This window comes from Alligator sinensis, unplaced genomic scaffold (assembly GCF_000455745.1).
Source record: "Alligator sinensis unplaced genomic scaffold, ASM45574v1 scaffold76_1, whole genome shotgun sequence".
NCBI lineage: Eukaryota > Metazoa > Chordata > Crocodylia > Alligatoridae > Alligator > Alligator sinensis.
Window position 1 is genome coordinate 1829415 of NW_005841865.1, and position 11403 is coordinate 1840817.

The 11403-nt window shown below is 49.6% G+C and overlaps 1 protein-coding gene across 1 annotated transcript in view; it reads left to right on the forward strand.

The window, feature by feature from the left end:
* The window catches only part of TP53TG5 (TP53 target 5), a 14666-nt gene extending 3885 nt beyond the window's left edge, over nucleotides 1-10781 (forward strand). Inside the window, exons 3-7 of the mRNA XM_025191895.1 lie at nucleotides 1263-1557; nucleotides 7169-7282; nucleotides 7687-7823; nucleotides 8846-9319; nucleotides 10028-10781. Coding sequence (XP_025047680.1) covers nucleotides 1528-1557; nucleotides 7169-7282; nucleotides 7687-7823; nucleotides 8846-9305 — 741 coding nt within the window. The 5' untranslated portion in view covers nucleotides 1263-1527 and the 3' untranslated portion in view covers nucleotides 9306-9319; nucleotides 10028-10781. The remainder of the gene's footprint in view (nucleotides 1-1262; nucleotides 1558-7168; nucleotides 7283-7686; nucleotides 7824-8845; nucleotides 9320-10027) is intronic.
* The last annotated feature ends 622 nt before the right edge of the window (nucleotides 10782-11403 follow it).

The window sequence follows — 11403 nt, forward strand, 5'->3', positions numbered from 1 at the left end:
ATAGACCAGGCTTCTCTCTTGGAGGCAAGTTCACCATGACCCACCACAGAACTTTGGATTTGAGAAATGACTGCAGAGGCAAGGGGCTGTGAATAGACTAGTGCATAAGAAGATGGCATGGAAGACCCCACTTGTGGTGGAGAAAGGTGTATGGGGACTGAGGCAGGAGTTAGAGGAGAGTCATGAAAGCTTGCATCAAATGGTGGCTTCCTGTGGCTCTTCCTGGAAGGTAATTCAGAATGGTTAGAGCTACTAGAACCTGGAAGGACTGAGCTGGGGTGGAGATGACTTGTTGCTGCAAAGGCAAGCGGGGGTGGCCCATGAACATCTGGGGCTGCCATACTAGCTGACCACAGCATATTATTTTGGTTGGGGATGTGACTGGTATAGCCAAGCTGTTTTATACCTGCTTGCCAGGAGGGGGCAGCCAGTCCATAGTAAATGCATGCAGGTCCACTGGAGAAGTTTGGAGATGGGGCAGAGCTGGCTGCAGGTGGGTGGAAGCTGTGAGGTTCCTTTGTCTTTAGGTTTGCACAGGCTGTGGCTGAACTCTCCATGGAAGCTGTGGCAAAAGGGTCAGAGGGTTGTCTCGGAGGGTCCAGCCAGCCCCTAGCATCCTTCCGGGGACTCTTTTTGAGCCCTTCCATCTGTGTTCCAGTCTGAGGAGGAGCTTTGCTAACAGAAGTCAGTGATCCAGCTGAGCCACTTGCAAGATGTGGGGCTTGGAGATGTAAGGGGCAGGATTGTGTACTTGTGAGACAATAAAACCAAGAGGCTTTCTTCATGTCTTCACCACTCCAGAGAGGGGCCAAGTTGGAGAATTTTCCTGGATGGGGGAGCCTGAAGTTGATCACAGGGGGAGCCATGGCTCCTGGAGGTGAGGACCACAGGCAGCACTGCTCTGCTCTGTGGGAAGCACTTGGGGTTGAGTTTAGGCTGTTTGTATCCCCTGCATCTGGATGGTGCCTATAGATGTGAGCAGACCCAGCTAGTTGCAACCCTGAAGGATGAGGGCAATTTATTCTCTCAGATGGGACCAAGCCAGGAAGATGTTTATGCAGCTGGGGATGGAGACATGGACTTTTAGTTCCCTTCTCCATGCTCCTGAGTGATCTGGCAATCTCCAGGTACTCATTGGGTGGACAGGGCTGGAAGAAAGCACCAACTCTGGCTTCCATGAAGTTGTGTGAGGCAGATTGTTCACCTTTGTCTGGCTCAGGGAAAGCCTTTCCCTCCATAATCTCACGTTTCTTTGGTGGCAGGCTGAGCTGGCTGTGCGGGAGCCATTCTGTCCGTGTTCTGCTCCTGTTCCCTGAGCAGCTGGAAGCTGCGGACAACTCATGTTCCTGAAGCATCTTGTGTAGGTACAAGGAAGACTTCACCCCTCCAGCTCTGAAGGCAAGAGCAGCTAGAGCAGGGCTGAGCACAGGATCGCATATGCAAAGAAACAGAACAGTTCCATGAGGCGGATGTGATATGTGACCACAGTCACGTATTGCTCCTGCAGCACTGCTGCTCTTGGTACCTATGCCGGAGCAGCTAAGCACCTCACAAGAGGTATGAACTTCTTCTCACAGCATCCCTATGAGACAAGGGCACACCACCCCCATTTCAGATGCAAAACTGAGGCACAGACAAATAACATGTGGTGCCCAAGGTGACACAGGAGGTCCGGTCAGAAGGAGACCTCTATTTCACCCCTGTTGTCTTAACCCATGTTTACTGGGCACTCTGTTTTAAATAACAAAATTTGTGGGAATGTAGTCAAAATCCCCAGCCCCACTCCCCTCACAAAGTCTGTCAATGTTTTCAAGAGTTCACAGAGATCTGAGTCTCTGAAATGCAGCCAAAGGCTTCCTTCAGACATATTAAAACCATCAGATACTCATTCCCCAGCTGAGACTCATCTGTAACATTGACAGCCCTGTCCGAATGACCATGCCTGGCTGCATGAGTGACTGGTGCCTCCTGAATCTGGGGGGGCATCTGCAGAAGCCGCTGACGGTGGCAGCCCTGTCGGGGGGGCACCAGCCCTACCAACAGGATCAGTGTTGGCCATCAGTGGGGGCACCAGCCCCGTCACCCCCTACCAGTTGCCTATGCCTGGTTGCCAAGAGGGAACATCATCCTGCACAAGATCATGGATGAAATGGATGCCCAGATCCCCTCATCTTCTTCCCTTCATCTTGAACAAAACCTATCACCATGAACAGAGACTCTGAGGTAGGCTTAGGCTCAGGGTGGGACCTCTGCTGTGCTCTACTGGTTCTGGGATCCCCTCTGGGGTGTGAAGCCCTTCCCAGGGAGAGGTCTGTCCAACAATTGATGAGGTTTTATTCACCAAAGCGCCCCCGGGGGTTACAAGAAATAATGGCCACAAGCTAGCAGAGAGCAGATTTAGACTAGACATTAGGAAGAACTTCTTCACAGTTAGAATGGCCAAGGTCTGGAACGGGCTCCCAAGGGAGGTGGTGCTCTCCCCTACCCTGGGGATCTTCAAGAGGAGGTTAGATAAGCATCTAGCTGGGGTCATCTGAACCCAGCGCTCTTTCCTGCCTATGCAGGGGGTTGGACTCGATGATCTATTAAGGTCCCTTCCAACCCTAGCATCTATGAATCTATGAACAGGGCATTTACAGGAGGGGATGCTACTCCCTTTCATCTGGTCAGAACTCATCAGCTGAACCAAATTAGTGCTCAGATCAAAGTGGAAACCCCAGACAGCTAAGATCAGTGCCCAAGGAGGCAGTGCAGCCACCGCAGGAGCTATCTCCAAGCCTGGCTTTTCTCCTCCCTGGCATCTGCTGCCCTTAAACCTCATCCCCAGAGCTTTCTCCTCTAAATCTTACCTTAAAAATTTCCCCTGAGCATCCAGTGTACCCCTCTGCCCTACTGGGTCTCCCTGCGCTGGGCTCCTGAATTATGTTACCCATCCCTGAGGACATCTGCTCTGCCCCAGGAGAACAGAGGGCTCTGAGTCCTACAGAGGTAGACATGTTCCCCGCAGGTCTTACTGCCAGCCCTGGCCTCCCTCCCACCTACTGCCCCTGAGATTCCTCAGACCCCTCTCAGAAATGGCAGTGGACTTTTTCTGCTGCCCAGGGCAGGCAGTGGGCAAGCAAGCGCCTTACCTGTGTTGTGGATCTCCAGCTGGGAAGGACCTGTAACAGGCTAGGCAGTTAGGAGCTTGCCCTGTCTGTCTGTGTCAAAGGCACTGAAGCACTGATGAAAAAGGTCACCCAGCTGCTCTGTGTGGGAGGCTTCCTCACATATACACATACTGCCTCCAGTGTCAGCCCAGGGACTTACTTTGAAGCAGCCAAACTAAGGGATTTGGGACCCCTTCTAAATACATGCTGGAGAGCTCTGCCACTAGGAAACATGAGCCCTTTCTCTGCGGGAGGAAGAGAGGGCAAGTGATGGCATTGGGATGGGGGTGGCTCAGGAAGCAGCCTATAGCACACAGGGTTTTCTGTGCCTTCTACAGAGCTTTACAAGGTGACCCCAGCTGCCAGCCTTGGTAATATGGGGGAGGGGAGAGCTGGCTTAGGGCCACCACAGATCCCAGCAGCACCTGCAAACAGCTCCATTTGAGCAAGGCAGGTGAAAACCTTGGCTCCTGCACATTGCTTTTGGGCAAAGTTTGGGTGCCCTTGCCGTGGGCCATGTTCACCATTGGTGTAACCCCAGTGAAATCCGGGGGCGGGGAAGCTTCCTGCATCTGGCTCTGCTCTCCCAGCACAGAGGTAGGTGGAGAAGCAGAGCTGAAACGGCCTCCATCAGCATCTGACATTTCATATGATGCTCTTTGTCTCCTGTGATGTAGCTAAGACTGACCAAGCGCTAGCACAGTCTCCAGCTCAGTGTGGCGCAGGTCTCAGTCATCTCAGAACTGAGCGCCGGGAACGGGGTGGGGAACCCCACTGAGTCAGTGAGGCAAGATGGTCGTTCAGGCCTGGGGACAGACCACGCTGTGTGGAAAATGTGGAAGATTGTGACCAAGTCTGTGGCTTGACCAGGTTAATAGGTGTCTCTAGATCAATTAGACAAAGGCCTTATCAGCTCATCTCCTGTCTCTGCACATGGGACCAGCTGTGCAGTGTGGTGCCTCAGGGTCAGGATGGGGATTTCCAATCAGTTGTGTGTGAAGCAGGTGGGTTGATTGTGGTTGTGCCTTAGTTCCTATCTGCTTTTCAATGCTCTCCTCATGCTGCTGTCAAGAACAGTAGGTGGCTAGAAGTGGGTCCCTTGATGTTGGTCTAATCACTAAGGAAAGGATGCTCACAGATGCTTTCTCACATGGTGCAGGTGGAAAGGCACCCCTGGATTCTTTAAGAACTCTCCTTGTCACTGAGCCCCTCTATCTTTCAGTACCTGTGCTAGGAACAGCTTGCTCTTCCTTCCCCCAGCTACTGTTGAGAGCAGCAGAAAAATGCCCCCAGAAGATCCCAAGTGGCTTTTCGTAAGACCTTGGAGGGTTTCCCTGAGGAGCTGGAGCCTGTGGGCTGCCATGCAGAGATCCACTGCTGGCAACTATGAGCTTTGTGCTTCGTTTTAACGAGGCAGATTTCACAAATAGACAAAGCAGCAGCTCTGCTTTGATGTTAAGAGGCTGTCTCCTCTTCCACCCCCAAGCCTGAAACTAGGCTGCTGTACAAGTCTTTTTGTGCCTCTGTGATGAATCAAGCGCTTGGTAACATCAAAGGGAGGAGGCAGGGAAAGTCAGAAAAAAGCAAGAGATTCAGACAAGGAGGTGACAGTAGGAGCTGCAAATAACACACGTGCTGAGTGCACACACACACGTTCTGGTGTGTACACATGCATGCACATGCACATAATGCTTCAAATCCAGCAGCATTACACACATGCCTGCAATAGTAGGCTACCCATGTGCAGGTGCCTTAAGATCCAGCTGCACTGCTAGAGACACACACCTGCATTAAATACGTGCAACAGACCAAATCACACTGGCACCCCCAACACATCCTGGGGTGCCGTAGGATTTTTTCAAGGGTGTCATGGGGTGCCAGAGGTGTGCAACACCTACATGTAATTTCCAAGATAAACCTGGAGGTTTCAAATAGGAAACCATAGTGTCAAAAATATTCTGACCTGCTGTGGTTTTGCTGAGTTCTTTGCAACAGAAGAATTGTATTGTTATTTTTCCATAGTCCAAAAACAAGGGAAAGCTAAGAGCTGGCATTTTCCCAGGGGTGCCTTGAGTCTAACCAGGGGTGTCTTGAGCCTAAAAGGTTGAGAACCACCATCCTAGATAAACTGTCCAGAATGTTATACCAGGATAGGCTGGGGAAGTATCAGTCTTACCAGTGTTTATTCCCCATGTCATCCAAAGATTAAGGGATAAATTAAGTCTTACTTTGACCTGCATTTCTGAGCAAAAACCCAGTTCTCCCCTCTGTGTCAGACCCTACCATACTGCCTGTAGGTACTTCAGCCCCCATCTAGAACTGCAGAAAGAATTCAGAGACATTCTTCTGTCAAACCTTGTGTACTCCAGTTCTGTGACCACCACCTGACCAGGATTCTTCATTGCAATCTTTGGAGCCATGGCTCAAGAGCAGGCATGGATCCCTGTCTCCAAGGCATTCCCCAGAGCTCAGCATTTGCCCCTTCATAGTCTCTTTGCATGAGGAGTCATGAGAATCATGGAGCTGCTAGGAGCTCTGTGAAAATAGCTTGTTTATGCTCATTATTCATTATTTGTATAGACTTTTCACTCCTATTGTTTGTTTCATTGTGGATTACATGGACAGAGCTATTTTCATTTTGTGAATGTGGAACCTGAGGCATGAAGAGATACATTGACCATTCCTAAGGTCCCACAGTGAGGTGGTTTCAACCTTGGATTGGGACATCCAAGGCTCTGAGCCCTGGCCATGCTGATTTGCTCTCTCCAATTGTGATCTGTCCCATCTGAAGGAAGGAGACAACCTCACTCCTGAAACAACAGCCTTCACTTTTCTCTTCCCCCTGGGTGCACTGCCCCCAATTTGTATGCCTCACCTTGCACCTCTCATTACTGACACCTGGTTTCTTGTGTCACAGACAAATGAGGTCACAGCCTCTGTCTGGATTGATATTACCCCAATGACTCCCAGACCTGGGAGGACCAGTGGCATCTCAGACCCCAGGGGAGGAGCAGCTAGTTTTTGGACTGCTGGTCTATCACAGAAGCTCTCATTTAAAGTTCTATGCTACCTTCTTGGAGTGATAATGAAGGCCCCTGGGAAAGGGAAAGCCCCTATGCAGCAGGTACAAATCCTTTAGAGACTGTAGAGATCCTCCTTCTCTGAGCATCCCTGGGACAGGGGTGGAGGATGAAACTTGAGCATTTACCCTTGGACTGAAATGATAAGGCTTTTTGGCTGAGGACCTTATTTCCTGGGTGCTGTATAATCCTGATCTCCACTAAGGGACTAAACCACTATTATAATGAAGAACTCATGGAGTGAGACAGTCCCTAGCTGCAGGTGGAGATATCTCAGGTGATGCTGTGTGTGCACCAGGTCTGGCCATCATAGCTTGTTCAATGTGGCAGTACCTTGTAGATTCCAAGTAGTTGGAGGAAAATTATCTATTAGGTCCATGTAGTTTAAGACTGCTTCCTCATGGGAAGATGCAGAATTGAACCCTGCCATGTATTCACCAGTGCTTTGTTCCTTTTGGTGTTAAATCATAGATTCAGGGGGTTGGAAGGGACCCCCCAGGGCCGTCTAGTCCAGTTGTTTTCAACCTTTTTTCATTTGCGGACCCCTAAAAAATTTTGAGTGGAGGTGCGGACCAGTTTGGAAATTTCAAATGTAGGTGTGGACCCCTTTGAATTGAAAGTGTGGGTATTTACATACTTTTGATTGATCCTGGTCATCCTTCACAGACCCCTTAGACACAGTCTGTGGACGCCCAGGGGTCTGCGGACCACAAGTTGAAAACCATTGGTTTAGTCTAATGCCCTGCCCGGATGCAGGATTCTCTATTCTTAAACTATCCCAGACACCTACCTCTCCAGCATCTTCTGGAAAACCGCCAGTGAAAGAGATTCCTTAGCTTCCCTAGGTAGCTTGCTTTGTTGTTCTTACCATTAGGAAGTTTTCCCTGAGACTGAATCTAACCTATTACCTCAGCTCTGTTCCATCATTTCCTTTCACAGATTGATGATGCTGAGGCAGGATCTTCCAGATTATGGCTACCTCATTCCAGTACTACCGAGACTGGAGCAAGTCAGTTGAGCAACAAGGTGCAAAAGAAGAACCATCTAAAGAAAGTAAGCAGCCTTGCATGGGCCAGCCCCTCTGTTACCTCCCAATGGGGCAGCAGAGAGGATGGCTTTGTGGGGTGTGTGCATGACAAACTCCTTGTTCCTAGCCTCTAGCAAGCTGAGCTGTAGTGAATGGACACCAACTGGTTGTGGGGTGCTGATTATCTCTAATTCCTCTTGGTTACTTGCTGGAGTTGAGAGGGTGGGTTAAAAGTTTGTATGTGTGTATCCCAGTGTTCCTTCTCTCATGAATCAGAGGGTTGCTGAGCCAGAAAGGCTGAATGAATGGATGTCTGTAGCCTGCACCTTGTGCTTCCTCCTCAGTCAGGGATAACCTCATTGGGTCAATATGTGCCCTCACCCTCATCATATAATTCAGCCTTCCATTCCAGTGGTCTCTGTCCCAACAGATACTCAAGAAGCTGTCACTGCTCAAGTTGATAAAGCAGGCTGATCGCAGGATCCTCCGGCTACGTGTATTGGCCAGCAGGTGCTGGAAGTTACTGACATTCAAGAAACCTGCCAGCCTTGCTCCTGGCCCTGCTGGGTAAGTCACTTGCCTACAGAATCCCTGACTTTGTCGAACCTTTGAAGGTGAAGAGAGGTGTTTATGAGCATGTGTCTGACTGCGAGGATGCACCAACCTGGATGAGGCTGTAGGGTGTGAGGCCTGAATGGGATTGTGTATCTCTGTTGGCTGGGTCAGGGAGTGTCCTCAGGTGCAGGAGAGAAGTGGGGTAGATGAAAGGTAGGGTAGGAGAGGAGAGAAGTGGGGTAGTTAGCGAGTGAATGAACTCACTAAGAATGTCCTGTGCCACCTGCCAGATGCAATGCCTCAGGGTTGCCCAGTCTGTCTCATGCTTCCAAACACCTATGAAAAAAAAAGAGTTGTGCACACAGCAGGTGGCTGGGAGGCAGGCTGGCCTGAGCCCTGCTCTTGGCTCTGCTACTGACTCATTGTGTGGCCATGGGCAAATCACTTCTCCCCTCTTCCTCAGCACCATTGTCTGTAAAACCAGGATAGCACTTGCTTGTTTTCCGAGCTGTTTGGGGGTGATGAAGTAATGTGTGTGTGGTGTTCTGGAGACAAAACAGGGTGAAAATGTCATGTATTAGCAGCAATAGCAATCTGTGGGCTTAGATCCAGCCTGTATCAGAGAAGGATCCAGACCATTGACTTCCTTGTTCCCCCAGGGACAGTTATTACTAGGAATTCCTACCACCCCAATTCTATATGGGCTCTCAGAACCTATGAGGCAACATCCCAGGCTGGCCAGGCCTCTTCCTAGCCACCCAGCAGGACCAGCTCTTCCTCTGTTTGTGGAGGCTTCATTGCAGCCCTTGGGGCACTCCTTCCCTTAGCCCTTCCATGTTTCCTTGTGGCATCTCTGCCTCCTGTGCACAGGGGCTGGGTTCCTTACTGCCATTCCAGGGAGCTGTGGTCCTAGTCATGTGCCTCTAGGAAGCTCTAGGGGTTAGAAGGGCCACGTGCTACCGGCTCTTCTGGATTCTGTTTGTGCTTAAAGCACTCTGGGGGAGAAAAATAATGACTTTTGGACTTTGGCTTAGGACAAGAATGTCCTCTATGGAGCCAAAGAAGCCTGGAGTGGATGCAGATACTAGTCCTGTTGTCAACACCACCACAGAGACTGATCCTGACATTACAGATGTGAGACCTACCACTCACCCCAATGTAGAGACTGCTCCTATTGTTGAGGATGCTGACCCTGTTACCATTGCTGGGGATGACATGGAGATAGATGCTGATATTGTGGATGCTAGACCTGCCTCTGAGGATGATATGATGACTGATGCTAACTTGGTGCTGTGTAACCCAGAGCCGCCCCTGGAGGTCCAGCCTGAGATTCAGGAGTGGAGGGCCTGTTTTGAAGGCCTGCCCCAGCGGCTCCATGTCCCTGCCCCCAAGGTGCTCTGCAGACCAGCTGTCCAGCGATGGATCAAACCGTGCTGTACTCGGTCCTGTGGCCAGACACTGGAGCACCCACCAACTGTCTGGTACCGGGAGTAACAAAACCTACTTCTGTAAGCTGTTAGTTCCACTCCCCCTGGGGTTGCCTAACTGGGATCCGTCTAGAACATGAAGCCTCAGCAGCTTCCTGTCCTTGGGTGAAGTAGGATCCTTCCAGATCCTGTCAGTGGCCAGAGGGAGTCACTGCTGAGGCCTTTGAGGTGCTTCCTATCCACGATGATGACTCTGGCCCCTGGGAGCAAGGGTTTGAGGGATTCTTGGCATTGGATTCTCTATATACCGCCACAACCCACCACAGAAGTTCTTATGCAATGCTTATGGTATATACCCATGTTCGTATACATTCAAAGGATCTGAGTGCCTGCTGTTTTCACCCCCCTGGCCAAGATTTCAGTGGAAGCAGAGCTAGCGTGCCCAATATCATCAAGGCCCCTCAGCCACTGTTCATGCTTTTCTTCAAAAGGGATCTGTTCCCTTTCTTAGCATGATGCTCTAGTCCCAGCTCTGCAGTACAGAGGGGCTGGGCCACCCAGGGTTAATCCAGTACAGCAGATACCCCAAGTGGCAGGATTTATGGTGTCTTCTTTTATCCTTTGCTAAGAATGCCCAGGCACTGCTGTGCCTGACTGGGTCACTAGCGGATCCTGTTCTTAATGGGGACTGTAATAATTACTGAGGACCCTAATCACATAACAGACTTTTAGCCTGGAGAATCCAGCTCGCTGCACTTGTTTCAAGAGTACATTTGTTTTTCCTTCCAGGTCCTTCCGAGCTGGGTGGAAACTGAGTTGAGCAATTGAAAGAGAGAGCTGCTGAGCGATACACTGAGCCATAATTCTATAAATAAAGGAAATAACTTGCATCCTTCAGACACAAAACTTGTCTCTGGTCTGAAGTCTGAGCACAGGCAGGTGTGCAGGGATACTTGGCATAGTGAGAAGGAATTGGACTGTGCCTCTTCTCTAGTCACTTACAATTCTAGGACAGGCCCAGTTCTTCCCTGCTGTGTCTCTGCTAGAGACACTGGCAGTATCCAAGGGAGATTTATGAGTTCATTATGCTAAATTTATATTATATCAAATGGGAATCAGAAAGTTTTCTTGACAGTAAATTCTCAACGGATCCTTTTAAATCTGGCATCCTGAGCTGAAGTTGTTTTTAGGATCTCCATACCTGTGGTGAGGAGTTTATTCTTGGGACAGTTCTCCATGTGAAAGCTCTTGTTATCTCAAGCCTGTGGCTCCTCTATATGTTCCCATACCCTTTCCCCATTTCCTGGGGCCCTTGATACCAGTCAGAGTCACTGTTAATGTGTGACAGGTGTAATATGATGTCACTAGGCTGAACTGTGACACTCCCAGGCCCATGAACGGATGTCATTGGTTAGAGGGAGCCCATCTGGGCAAAGGTTGGGTTCTGCTCCCACCCCCACCAATGTAAATGAGAAGTGTCCTTCAGCACCAGTGGAACAGCCCACACAGCAGTTGAATCTCTCTTCTGTGAGTGGTCCCATTGCCTGCAGGGAAGTCGCTGGAATGACTCGCTATATGTATAAAGTTAAACTCTTCTATAAGACTTTCCAAGACTGAACCCTAATGCTGCAAACCTGTAGACAAAACAATCTCACAGGCCTTGAGAGATCTCAGGGAGGAAATAAATGACTGAATTATGGAATTTTTAAGCATTGTTTCCATTGACTTAAGGCAACCTCTAATTGCTCTAAGAAACATGGGATACTGCAAAACCATTCCTGACAAACCCTTTGTTATTATAGGGTTGCTCATGAACTTTTAGTCTGTGCAGATCTATTGGGGTTTTCTTTATAATTTTATGTGTATTGTGGTTGTGGCTGGGGATCCTGATTGTGGATCCAGGCTCTGTTGGGCTTCGCTTTGTAGAAACACAGAACAGAGGGCTGCCCCAGAGAGCTTAAAATCAAGTCTGAAACAGGAGACAATGGGTGGATACAGTGAATAGACCTGCTACCTCCTCAGTGGTGGAGACACTGTGACAGAGGTGTGTTACTCTAGACTGCTTATGACTGTTCTTATGTTGCACAACTAAAACAAGCAGACTAACAGAAGCTTGTAAAGCAGTGATTATACTTGCAATCTGCATCAGAAGATACACTACGTGT